The sequence below is a fragment of the Chaetura pelagica genome, unplaced genomic scaffold (genome assembly GCF_000747805.2).
Source record: "Chaetura pelagica isolate M959 unplaced genomic scaffold, ChaPel_1.0 scaffold59, whole genome shotgun sequence".
NCBI classification, from domain to species: domain Eukaryota; kingdom Metazoa; phylum Chordata; class Aves; order Apodiformes; family Apodidae; genus Chaetura; species Chaetura pelagica.
The window spans coordinates 1,564,889-1,579,167 of NW_009954416.1; the positions used below are offsets into that span (position 1 = coordinate 1,564,889).

Consider the following 14,279-nt stretch of genomic DNA (forward strand, 5'->3'; position numbering starts at 1 on the left):
GGAATTGTTATCCCAGAAATGTACCATCCACTTTATCATGCTGCATCTACAGACTACAAAGTCACCACTGGACTGAGCTATGTGATGGTTGGACTCGGTGATCCCAAGGGTCATTTCCAACCTGAGTAGTTCTATGATTCTATGGTGATTTATTTGCCACCTCCGTGAAAGCAGCACTTCTTTTCATATGTGGGTATGAAGCTGGATTATGGGTAAATTTCCAGTGACAGTTCTTTATGATTCTACTCTAACTGCATATTGCTAGTCTGTCAAGTTAACTGGAAACCACTGAAATGCAGACAAGATAAATCAGAGCCATGGACTCTAATGGAGTCTAGTCTGCTAATGGAATTATTTATATTTATTGTGCCCAGCTCTGGCATGACCCTTTAACGATGAAACATTAGGTCAGTGAAATTTTAGAGTTTTTTTGTGAACAGATTTTATCTCCTTCCCATGAGAGCAGCAGAATTACATTTTAAGCTCCCAAAGCGATTCCACTGAGAAGTTTGGTGAATACATATTTTTCTCCCCCACTCTGTTCTTCCGTTGGCACATTACTGAGTAGACCAGAGTACAAGTCATATTCGGATAAAAACAAAGTCCAGTCCATCAGTGACAAAATTTCCAAAATAAATTATTAGCAAAATAACTTTTTTTTTCTTGTGGCACTTTTTTTTGTTTTGTTTTCTGTCATTATAAATTAGTTATATTCAGTTTTATTTGTGAGAGGGATTTCCTCAGAACTAGTCATATTAATTGTTTCGCTAGTCTCTTTCCTAAAAGCTGTTTTCATTTTGATAGCTGATCTCTTTCCCAACCTGCTAGACCTACCATGATGCAATAAGTAGAAGAAATGAAAGTGGCATAAAAGACAGAGCTTTTGAAGTCTGATACTTCAAATATTTCCCCTACAGCTGTTCATTTGCTGGCAGAATAGTGATTAGTATTGATTCTCATTTTCTGCCATTACTTAATTCTTTTAGAGGTGCTTCAATTTTGTCTTTAAGGCTTTGTTCTGTAATCACATGGGATATTAATTGGTTTTTATCCACTTAGGTGTGAAGAAAAATGTTCCTTTCCCCTTACACATATTTGGTTGGTTTTTTTTGTTGTTTTCTTTTTTTGTTGTTTGGTTTTTTTTGTTGTTTAAAAAAAATAATCTGTAATCAGATATTGACATTTTTTTTGTGATAGAGAACAAAAATTCCCTTACATTTTTTTATTAATCTCTATTTTCCGGTTCCAAATGAAAACAGATGCTGAACAATAACATCATGGAGACCTGTGTGCTATGTTGGCAACCTGTCCTCATATGAGTATTATAAGAAATAAGTTAAACTTATTTAATTTGTAAGTCCATCATGAAAGGTCATATTTCCAAACACTAGTCAGTATTTTTTTGAGCTAAATTTGGTGGCAAAGTTATGCTTAGAATTTCCAATGGCTGAAGTAAGTGTTGCATTCAAACTTGAAGCAATATCTTTTTTTTTTTAAGAAGCTGATGTAGTTCAGTTATTCCTCCAACACTGTGCATACCAGGCCTGTTTCTTAAGGACAGTCTTCTGCCTTTAAGGGAAAAATCCCTCTGTCTTATCCATAGAAGCAGCTGGCAATGTTAAACAAGATAAACTTCTGTGTTCAACTCAGTCCATACCAGTTTCTGCCAAGGAGAACTCGTTATTAAAAATAAATAGTAAGAAGCTGTTGTATTTAAAGAGTCTTCTGCTGAAACCTTATTAAAGCCTTAATGATATAATTACTGTGCCTGAAGAGGATTTGTATGCTCTCTGTAGATTTAATTACAAAATGACTCTTCTTAGGGGGTGATCTGTGTATGTGCCTGTGATGTATTCAAGCGTGGGCTCATGTGTAGTTTGTTTCTCTAGCACCATTGCTTGAGCCAATCTCAGATCAATATGTGTTTTGGTTCTAATGACCCAAGTTGTTGATCGTTGTGAGAATGCAAGTGCCTTGCAACATGATAAAAACACTGAAAGAAATCATTGAAGTGGCAAACTCCAGTACATTTATATGAAGAAGTCATAGTTTCTCCTGTGACTGTAGGACAACCTGGAGGACTGGCTAAAATGGAATGTAGCACCTTGAAGTGTCTAAACTAGGTCAGTTCTACCCCTGTAATTGTTTATGTTGTTGCTATTTCTCTCATTTTAAACAGCTTTTAAGGAAACCTCTAGATGCCTGTGGAATTTGTTTCCCTGGGTGAAAGCCAATTCTGCCACATACAAATAGGGAAGGAGGAGGAGTAGGCATTGACCTCTTCTCTCTGATGACCAATGATAGGACCTGAGAGAATGGTAGGAAGGTGTGCAGAGGGAAGTTTAGCTTGGACATGAGGAAATGATTCTTCACCTAGAGGGTGGTGGACCACTGGAATAGGCTCCCCAAGGAAGCAGTAATGACACAGAATCTGACAATATTCAAGAAACATTTGGACAATGCCTTCAGGGACATGGTGTGAACTTCGGGCTTTTCCTGTTCTAGGATAGGAGTTGAAGCGGGTGATCCAGGCTGTCTGAGGAGGCAGTTGAGCCGCCATCCCTGTAGACATCTAAGAAGACAGATGTGGTGCCAGAGGACAGGGGTTAGTGGTGGACGCTGCAGAGTTATGGTAGTGGTTGGACTCAAGGATCTTGAAAGTCTTTTCCAACAAGAATGACACTGTGATACTGTGAAATAGGCTGCTAGCGATATGCCACTCAAGTAATTTAACTGAAATTATTCCAGTGTTGCTTGTTCTATGGAGATAAGCAACAAAGAAAAACACAAGAATGATACAGGACAAAAATTCATCTTTTCCTGTCCTGAGTCCTAGAAGTACACAACATATTTTGCAATTATTTGGCTAGCAAAAAAGAGTTGTTTTCTGGTAACAACTGCAAGGACATTTATTGATGTTACTCTACAAACTGTAATATGTAATCAGAGCTGCTGTTTATGTGAATGTGCAAGGATGAAAGAAATTACAGAGAGCTGATAGACAGAAACTTTGCCAACAACCTCAGCACAGGCACCAGTGGCACTAGTGCTGGCAGCTGTCTCGGCAGCATCCCTGGCTAGAACCGGAAATGAAGTGTCTGGTATCTGAATGAAACATTTCCAGGACACCTATGATCATGACTCAAAATGCAAAACTTATTTTGATGCCAGATGTAACTTCTTTCCTCTGTTACTGTGAACTCACTGCAATTGTTAGTTAAGGCAGCTAGTGCTGGGTTTTGTTTCTCACCTGAAAAATGTCACCTCAAGCCTCTCTGAGCACATCTCCATTACATTGGAGCATCCTCTCCAGAATGTGGAGAGAGGACAACGCCACCTCTTGAACTATGAGTTCTGCTTCCTGAAGCACCAAGGTTTAGGATGCTTTCTACATTGCTTAGTAATTTTTTCATCTTTTTTCATTAATAATTTACTAAAATAATTAAATTGAAACTAAGAAAGAAAATAAAAGTAAAAATAAAAGTGAAAAGAGAAGAGAAGAGAAGAAAAAAGAAAAGAGAAAAGAAAAGAAAAGAAAAGAAAAGAAAAGAAAAGAAAAGAAAAGAAAAGAAAAGAAAAGAAAAGAAAAGAAAAGAAAAGAAAAGAAAAGAAAAGAAAAGAAAAGAAAAGAGAAAATTTTTTATGCTTGCTGTGTGGAATCCTCATAAACCATCTCATTCCATAGTTGATTTTATCAGATATATATGAATGATTCTCACAGGTGATGAAGGTTGTAGTAACTTCTCTAATCAGGAACAATACTGTTATGTCACTTTTCATCTTGAAAAATGCTAAGCCATTTGTTAGACTAATATACAAAGATTCACCCTGATGTGAAAAATACCCACACAAGGGTTGGAACATAAAAGTAATAATGCACAAGGGATCTGAGAAAATAAGCTAAACAATACAGCCCAGTATGAAATTTCATAGCATATTGTAGACTGAAAGGATGTCAGTGGGATTTGTTCAGTATCATGGAACCTTTTTATCACATGACAAGATAAGATTTTTTTCAGACCCCTGCATCTGCCCCCTTCCAACTGCACTTCACCCTAGTCACTTCTAGCACCAGTCTCACTTTTAGTGTGAGATTCACAGAGCACAGAGAACAGGCTTCCCAGAGAGGTTGTAGAGTCTCTTTCTCTAGAGATGTTCAAAACCCATCTGGATTTGTTCCTGTGTGATCTACTGTGGGTTATCCTGCTCTAGTGAGGGGGTTACACTAGATGATCTTCAAAGTCCCTTCCAACCCTGATGACTCTGTCATCTGTTACTTACTGAAACAGAATAATTGCACATACTTTCCTTTCTGCAATATCACCATTCTCTCTGTAAGGTTCCCAAGCTATTCAGTGGCAACTCTACTCAGGTCATGAAATTTGACAAGGACCACTAGCCAGGACACTGTGGCTGAAGACAACAAAACACAGCCATCAAATGCAATTGCACTCTCTGTTAAGCAGCAGGTTTTCTTAACTGTTTGAGTAGGTCTTGCAGCTGACAGTCTTGCTGTGGAACTGTGAGACTGACACAGTTTCCAGTCTTTTTGACTGTTAGGGCATCCTCTTTAACAGGAACCTTTTTCTCCTCTCTACTTGACTCAGATCGATTACAGTCTGGAATGCAAACAGATTCTTCACTGTGAAGATATAAAATATAAAAAAGAAGTTTTTCAAATGTATGTATATGGCCAGGCAAAACAGAGCTGAAAACTGTACAACAATATACAGTTGTTTGACATTTACATGTACTTTAATTTTTTTTGTAAATGTAGTGACTCCTGATACCTTTAAATTAAGAATAAATGTTGCTGAAGACAATGCAAGGTCAGAAAAAAAAATAAATTAAAGAATCCAGACAATACACTGACAAGAAACAGAATCCCAGCTGACAAACACTAACTGGTGTGTATACATTTTGTACAATGCTCAGAAATGAATGTTCCTTGTGTTACTTTAACAGGAGGAGTCCCCCAGGTGTGTGTTATGTGGCTATGTTAGTTGGTAGCCTTACATATATGAGTGAATATTGTTGTATCTAAGGGGAACATAACACTGTGCAAGTGTTTCACAAAATGCCCTCCTGCAATTATAAAATTCACCTTTGATTTAACACTTAGAAAAAGCACAATTTTGTCATACTGTGCTCTGAGGTTACGTTTATAAATACCTTACAGGGGTAAGAAATTAGTAGATCCTTTAATAAATGGTAAACAAAGTGCTTCAACCTCATAGTAGAATGTAGCACAATAATATAATGCTTATTTAGAATATTATTGCATGAAAGATTTATAACCATCTGTGACATATGCAGCTTATTGATTTATTAATGAAGATGTGTGGAGAAATGGATTTTATGTCCTATGGGAGAGCTGAACATTTGGAAATCTGACTGGGCTCAAAATGAAAGGAATAACTGAAATCTCCAACTATTTCAGAGAATTAAATAGATACAAAACCATCAAAATGGTCATATTGAAACAGTTTGTACCAGTAACACTGAAAAATTGCAGTATTTGATATTGATTAAAATTGTAATATTGGTGTGGAATGTCATGAAATATATAATGACCAGAACAAAATTGAAAAGAAATCTATAATTTAAATTAAATGGAAAATGTTATAAAAAATATGGTCTGAACTCTGTTTAAAATGGCTTTGAAACCTTTCTGTAAAACAACTGTAAAACTTTCCTACAAGATACTTTGATTCAGAAGAACCAACATTTTCATACTGAAAATGTTTTCATCATTCAGTTTTTAGATTATCTTTTTAAAAACTCTTTTGATTAGACCTAATGTAACCCCTAAGATGCAATGGGACCACCATTCCAGAGGAGTCTTGAAGCTGCTTACTCCAAGTTTTAATACTGTACTTCTTCATCTGCTCTATTGGCTTAATGAGTCAGGGTTAAGATCTCTCCTCCCTAAAGCACCATCTTATGACAACATCACACAGGACACATGGTTTGGATCACTCAAATGAACATGTGCAGGGTTTTTTTGACAGTCAGATGGAACATAGAAATCAGCAGTGGCCACGTGTTTTCTCTTTTCTTTTTCTTTTCTAAACATACTGTGTGGGATGCACAGGGATTACAGACAGAGGATCTAGCCTGGTATAGTCCAGGGCTGCTCCTCTTGGTCACAGACATATCACACTGCCCTAAGGCCACTTGCTGTTTGCTTACCTGGTCATTGTAGCTCTCCCACCATTCCCCATACTCCCTTTTGGGGTGAAACACTCTATTTCCGACTTGTGCGGGGCCAGTCTCCTGCCTTTGTACCTAATAAATCACGACAACAACAGGAGCAAACAGAAAGAAGTGATTGTGTGCTCAGCTTTCTGTGACAGCTGCTGTGCAAAGGGCCATGCACATGGGTGCTATCATGGCAGTGGTGGGACATAGTGCAAAGCAGCCATGGAAGGGGTGGAATAACTGCATAAAACCCCAGACCTGTGCTAAAGTAAACAGGGCTATGCAGGAAAGGTGCTCACAATTTTATTGTATGAGAATTATTTTAATGTATGAGAAGCTAAAAATTCTACAGAATTAATAACATGTTAACATCTTGTCTTTGATATTTTTTGGAGTTAGACCAAAATGCTTGGCTAAACAGTTAAAGGGAAACATTTCAGTAAAGGATTAGTGAGAAACAAGTGGCCATTTTCTCAGTCCTAACTTCATAATTTTCTCTGATCCTCCACCCTGTAACACTTGACTTGTTCCTCTGCAAGCACCAGTGTAGCTGATTGCTTGGATAAAATTGGAGTGGGCTCACAGTTCGTGTTGTGAATGGGCCTTCCTCTCTCCATTAGCAATGAAAGGAGGCTGGATGACTTGCTGAGATGCAGACATAAAGTAAAGTGAAATCAACTCCAATCCTAGAGCCCAGTGCAGTGCTAGAAATGTTTTAAATAACCTACCTTGCACTTGGATGAAGAATTCACATAGCGAAACAGTTTAATACTTGAGGATGTAATTAATCCCTGGATAGGATGCCAGGATAAGACCTGGTCATTGTTTACTCTCTGAGCACTTGACTGGGATGTGAGCATTGAAGAGGTCTTATGTTGGCTCTCTTCCCAGAGGTGAAATTCACCCTAATTGTACAAATTCTCATGCTAGGTGTTGATATACCTATTTAAAAGCTTTAATAAAATTTCGGAAACCTGTTTACAGATTTCTTCTCAAAGACACTGTGATATCCCATTCTACATATTATGAGCTGCATTATGGGCATTTAAGAGGCTTCTATGGAGAAGCTGATAAATTTTAACGCTGCTAACATTACAGAATGAATTATTTCTTTATGGCTTGTCCATTAACCTGGTCTAGATAGCAAAAGGTACCTTGAAGAAAACAAACCTGTAAAAGAGAAATAACCTGAGTACACACAAAGTGAGGCTAAACTTTGGATGCAGTTGTAGTAGTTCTCCAGAGGCAGTGTATATTGCATAAATAGCTGAGGAAGAAGTTTAGTGAATCTGAGAGTGAACCACAAACAGTAAAATAAGTGGTGCTCAGTGCAGAGAAGTCTTTTCATTTACAAATTAGAACCTTACTGAAAGGAAGACCAACAAGAGCTTTGCAGTCTGGCTACCAAGGTTTTTAGGACAATCCAGAGTGCGGTATATGCAGTGCTCCTGGGTAGGGATGAAGCTCATGCAGGACACACATGTATTGAATGGAGTTGATTCCTAGAGCAGAGGAAAAGGTGGAGGGGCTTAGAGAGTAGACAAATTCACTGAAAAATGCAAAAGAAGTCAAACTGGATCATACAGATTCAATTTGGGCAGCTAGAGAAAAAAAGCAAAGAGACAACAATATGTAGAGACTTGGAAGGGAAGAAAAGGAAATAAATTTGGAGTGAAGGTGTTAGACATCAAAGAAAGTAGAGCTTAGGAAGAGGTTCTTTGTGTCCAACAAGACAAGGAGAAAAAGGTGACTTAGAGAAAGAATTTGGAAACTCTAAATGCTTGCAATAAGCTGAAAGCTAAAAAGTAGCCAACAGAAGGAAACAAGAGGTACATGTCCTTGGTAACGCTGTCTTGAAGAGCACCCACTTAGGATGCATGTGACCCAGATAAAGAACCTCCCCAAAATGCCCGTTGTCCAGTCATTAGCATAAATTGCACTGCCATGGAAGTCGGCAGAGAGAATACTATGAATCTCTCAAGTATGAAGCTACTCAAGAGTAACTCACACCATCAGAAATAGCATATTGTCACAGAATGCCTCCAACCTTGGACATAGTAACTGCTCCATTCACTCAGTGCTAAACATCTGTGTAATTATGCAAACTGTCCCAACTGATCAACCCTCCTAGTGTGGAAAGTGCATCTAACCAGTGCATGGAAGCTGCAAAGTTATTTCTGTTCACCATTCTGGAAAGACACAGCAAGGATCTTGTGTAACAAGGGGTTTCAGCTTTCAGAGCAGACAACAGACATGATTTTGTCTCAGAATGTTAAGCAATAGAAAAATGTCTCCTTCCTGGTTTTTAAAACACAAGATTGCTTTAAAATATTTAATCTGAGGGGAGAAAACAAACAAACAAACAACCCTGAAACATTTATTTACAATGGAGGAGGCATGAAACGCCACAGCATGAGCAGCATTTCCAAGAAAAGATTTCTCATTCTAAATTCCAGGACTATGTATTGGTTAGAAAAGAGAGAGAAGACTTTGCTTCTGTGCAGAAAAGGAGCTAGTAGCTAAATTTTAGTGTTTCTCTGGAGTCTTTGAGTGTAGCATTGTGGGCTGTGTCATTCTTGATTTATTTTTTTTTTGCACAGGAGGAAGTTGTCTGAAGAAAAATGCTTAATGATACATACTAGTATGTTTTATAAGTGATGATCAGTGGCAGGAAATTTGGGAAGTAATTCCCGGTAACTCAGTCACTGTTGTGCTTGTCCATTTGCCAAATACTTTGTCACATCACTCTATCTTATACAGCAGTGTTCTGCACTCTCCAGTGGGGATCAGCAGAGAGAAAGAAACTCGAGTTTGAAAGACTCCTAGTCCTTTCCTTGCCTTCTTCACTTCCCAACAAAAACTCCTCTTGTAGACCAAAATTCATGGATGCCATAGTAAATAAAGGGGGCATATGGAACCATCATCCTGAATGAGACCAATAGTCATTCATTAAATGCAATAGAAACCAGTTTTAATGTGTAGATTCCCCTTTCTTCCCCCCTTTTATTTCAAAGAAAATGTGGGCCCCTATACTGACAAGAACTGTAAATATGGTCTTTATTATACTATCCCTTCTCTTTAGAAGCAGGTGCTGGTAGTCTAGTCGTCCTGTCTTCATATTAAGTGTGAGACTCCAGGTGTTCTCATGGTCCCTCCTGTATTTACTCTCTCCTGGTTTCCATGCAGAGGGTCTTGGATGCCTTGACCAACAGTCCACTCCAATCCCATATCTGAAGGACATCGGAGGTCAGACTTTGAAGATGTACCATAACCCACATTTCTGTAGAGTTTGGTCAAAGACAGTAAAAGCCTTGAAAAGCAGTCTATGGGTACAATGTGGGAAGTGATACACAGATTCTGTCCAAACATCCACATTATGTTGGCAGACAAAGACTACCCAAAAGGCAAGTGCCTGCAACAGTGACAAGTAGTTGTTTCAAATAATTTGCCCTCTGAATAAATAAATAAATAATCAAATAAATAATTCCCAGTGATCAGAAACTGGCTTTTATTTTTAGAGACAAGATGTTTTTCCTTTCTCTTTTTTTTTTCAGTAAAAATTGTAGCTAATAAAAGATACCTCAGGCTATCTTTGTGGTTTTTTTTTTAATGCAATGCAAAGGAAAGGTATTTGCTCTTTTGGAGATGGAGATGTCACCAATCCATATTTCAAATGCAATCTCATACTGCCATGCATAAATGATGTTAGTTACTGAACAGGAACTGTGCCTGGCACTGTTAACCCCAGAGGAACAGAGTAGGTCTAATCAACACAGAAGTAAGTTCCTGCTGAAACTGTACCTGGCAAGTGTGAGAAAAGCGATGTTTCCACAGAAACACTTAAGAGTAGAGAGGTTCCAATTTTTGGTCTGAAGCACTTGAAATGGTACTAGATGTCTGAAGCTCTTTCTGAATCAAGCTCTTCCCCACAGGTTAACAATAATCAAAGCAGGTAATAGGTATTATTTCAACCTCAATCTCTCATTTTGGCTATTTTGGAATAAACCTGAAGCAAGTTTATTGAAGCCCTAAAATATAAAAGTAATGGAGGAGAGGGAATTCAGAAAGCTTCACAGAGTATTGATGAACCACTGCTTTTGCTTCCCATCATTTTAACAGAGACTTTTCAATGTTTTTATGCCTGGAATTAGGCAGATTGGTGCATGTCATGGAGCCATCCACCTTTCCAGACCCAGTTATGTGTTTCAAGTGTCAGATCTGACACAGAAGTAGTATATTTACATGGTCTTGACATTATGAAATTATGAAGAACTTGCATTTCATAGTAGCAGAGTTAAGACTGGCCTTTAGACTAAGTAAAACAATGTTTATGAACATATATGAACAATATGTTTTTGAATACATAGTAAAGAATAAAATAGGAAAAACATTGTCACTGTAGGGGCTGTATTTTACTACAAACATACTATGTTCTTAAAAACCCATTCTGTGAGATCAGTCATGCTATCTTGACATTAAATGATGTTGCACTGAACACTTTTTAAAGGGTCTCAGCTTACTACATGACATTTTCCCATGTATATTATGGCTAAAATAAATTATATGCTATTAACCATGACTTTTCATTCTTAAAAAAAATTTAAAAATCACCAAATAAACATTGTTTGCCTAATAAGACAATTTCAGCAAATAAAATTACTTTAAATTCAAACTCAGTATTTTTATTTTTAAATGCAGCTTTTTTTTTTTCTTTTTTTTTTTTTTTTTTTTTCCCCAGCTTATTCTAATGAAACAATGATGTAATTGCAGCTGGTGAAAAGAAATTATATTTTTGATGGAATAATATACAAAGCAGTATATTGGCTCAAGGAAAGATTAAATCTATAGCAAAGTAAGTAAGTTTATTTACACTATTCCAGAAAGGGTATTTCTGAAATGTTGAAGAAATAATTGTACAGGATTTTTGTACAGTACAGTCTCATTTTCATAAGAATTCTTGTTCTACCCATTATATTCACTATCCTGACCTTCTGACCTCTCTTCCTCAGGTATATGTAACTAAAGGTGCCATAGGAAGGTCTCATCACTTTGTTCATTATTTCCTTCCATGTGTTGAGAAGGGAAGTTGCATCTTTTTTGCTCTGAAGCATTTTAAATGTTAGAAATTTCTCTAGGTTAGTGAAATGGATGGATGGGGGCCTGCTCTGCAGTATCTAACCTTGACTTTGAGTTTAACATGACATTTTTCAATTTTGCTGACTTATAAGAAAGAAGTTCCTCTTTTAAAATGCTTTTTGCTGTTTATTACTTGGATCTGTTACACTATCCTGTATATTTAATATACTAACTCTATTTTGGTTTCTAATATTTTACAACTTTAGTGCTTCTTTATTAGATTTTTTACCTCTCTTTTCCTGCTATCTCATTATTGGATAGTGAATTGTAAAATAACTTAATCTTTTTTGCAATGTATAATTATATTATAAGTCATCATCTGACAGCAAATTGGATAATCACTGCAATATATAATGCTATAATTAAAACTACAGTAAATTAAAAGAGTTTTGTGTTTATATATTTTAACAGGCATCTGCCTTGAATTTCATTCACAGTTATTAAATAAAACAACTATAACCAAATACGGTCTTAAGTCAGATGAAATTCCAGCTCTTCTGCCAGCCCACACCACCTTCTACCAGTACAAATATCATTCTTTATCATTCATGCAGGTATGTCTACAGTGGCAGGCTGGTTCGTGTCTTGTTTGGACCTTGGAACTAGGATGGATGTACTAGTTTTCTTTCAGTCAAATTAATTATAATGCCAGTTGATACCAAAGTTTCCTCTGGAAAGAACCAGAAGTTCCTTTGGTAGACAAACCTGGTTGGATGGCAGTTTGCAACAGGATCTACATCATGCATGTTCATGGACATAAGTCCATCTGCTTGGCTTGTCTCAGTGCTCTTCAGTGTGACTGATAAAGAAAATATTGATAACATATACGGTAACAATTATTTGTCACCAGAATTTTGTGAAAGAGTCTTGAAGGTTAAAAAAAAAAAAAAAAGTAAAAGGAGTAGACACTGCTGTTAAAAAATAGAAAACTCCTGAGCTCTTTCTTCCTGTAAAAAAAAATCAAACTCATGGGTCCCATCTTCACTGTTCCTTCATTATTATTCTTTGTAGTACACTTAGCAGGACTACATTTTGCAATCTAAAGCATATTTATGCAACAGTAGGCAGGAAACTGTTAACCACTTGATTTAATTTGCATGGGTCATCCATGATATTTTGTTCAAAATGATGGGGATGCTGTTTTAATAATAAAAATAATTCCATAAATTAGACTTGAATACACATGCGAATGCAACCAAAAGATGATTTATATCAATCAATCAATCAATCAAACAGTTTTTTACTTAAATTTGAGTGGAGGGGGAAATTCAGAACAACACTAGCCCTATACACAAGTAAAAGGAGTAGACACTGCTGTTAAAAAATAGAAAACTCCTGAGCTCTTTCTTCCTGTAAAAAAAAATCAAACTCATGGGTCCCATCTTCACTGTTCCTTCATTATTATTCTTTGTAGTACACTTAGCAGGACTACATTTTGCAATCTAAAGCATATTTATGCAACAGTAGGCAGGAAACTGTTAACCACTTGATTTAATTTGCATGGGTCATCCATGATATTTTGTTCAAAATGATGGGGATGCTGTTTTAATAATAAAAATAATTCCATAAATTAGACTTGAATACACATGCGAATGCAACCAAAAGATGATTTATATCAATCAATCAATCAATCAAACAGTTTTTTACTTAAATTTGAGTGGAGGGGGAAATTCAGAACAACACTAGCCCTATACACAAATTAAAAATCATTGTAACAGGGCATTCAAGAATATAAATTCACTATAAAGATTAAATATTTTAGCAGCAATTTATCAAAATCTTTCAGACCTAAAACCTTTTACCATGTTTCAAGAAGTATTCCTCAGTCTTTTCACAACATTGAAGTTTAATTAATCACAGTATCAAGGTTGTCCAAAAAGACTCCAAGAATAAAATATTTAGGCGAAAATGAAAGACTCAAATAATTCAGTAATCTCTCAACCTAATTTTTTGTAGCATATTAGATTAAAATAACTCCAAATGATCCATTTCAGAACAGATTCATTAATAAATGCAGATTCATTAGTCAAAAAGATAATTACTTCCTCTGAGGAGTCAAACATTTTTCCTGTATGCATCAAAATTCTTTTCTAACAAGGTTATTAAGCAAACAAATAATATCTTGTTGCATCACTATGGCTACATTTTTTTATTTTTTATTTAAAAAGGACAATACTCAGTGTACCAAACCTTCACCTGATGTCAAGTTTTGCCTACTCTAATAACATTGCATCATGTAAGAAGGTTACCCCTCACTTAATAGTATCAAGGCATCTGAACACTTTTGTGCAGCTTGTAGTTGATGGTCCCCTTAAACAGCACTTCAATAAATTAACTTATTTTTTTGGTACATAATGATTTCTCAGTGAGATCTTTTGCCTTACAGTAATCCCTGGTCCTGTTTTGTGCAGCACTTTCACTTATCAGCTTCCACAGGGATTTACTGCAGGGAGATGAGCAGTGGCTAAAATCTGGTTCACTGCTACAGTTCAAGGATGGTGACAGTAATTTCTGTATTGTAACTTCTTAAATATTCATTCTCCTGATTGACAATCTTCTGTAATCTCCTGGTTATTTCTCTATACATACAAGAGTTTGTTTAAAAAACTAGAACAGGCCAATAAATTATTTGCCTATTCCATTAAACTCCAGGATTTCAAAAAATGTCCCCTTTTATTTTTTTGCCAGTGAAATAAAACCAGACTTGTAAAGGTCTTCTAGTGTAAAGCTAATATAAAAACCTCATGGATGGGGTATTTGTGGGATACAAGAGAGCCAGGCTGGAATCTCTCCTCTGCCATTGTCTGACATTAAAATAATGGTGTTTTTTTGTTTGTTTGCCTGTTTGTTTGTTGGTTTGTTTGGTTTTTGTTTTTCACCAGGCCAGAAAATAATTCTCTGCTTTTTCCAATCAGTGTTTATTTTATACAAGACAGAATGGT

General features: G+C 36.4%; 1 protein-coding gene across 1 annotated transcript in view; it reads right to left on the reverse strand.

Annotated features, from left to right (window-relative positions):
* Window positions 1-14,279, reverse strand: part of LOC104394782 (metabotropic glutamate receptor 5-like) — a gene marked incomplete at its 5' end in the record, with an annotated part of 38,680 nt that overhangs the window by 3,757 nt on the left and 20,644 nt on the right. Inside the window, 2 exons of the mRNA XM_010004417.1 lie at window positions 4,481-4,642; window positions 6,193-6,288. Coding sequence (XP_010002719.1) covers window positions 4,481-4,642; window positions 6,193-6,288 — 258 coding nt within the window. The remainder of the gene's footprint in view (window positions 1-4,480; window positions 4,643-6,192; window positions 6,289-14,279) is intronic.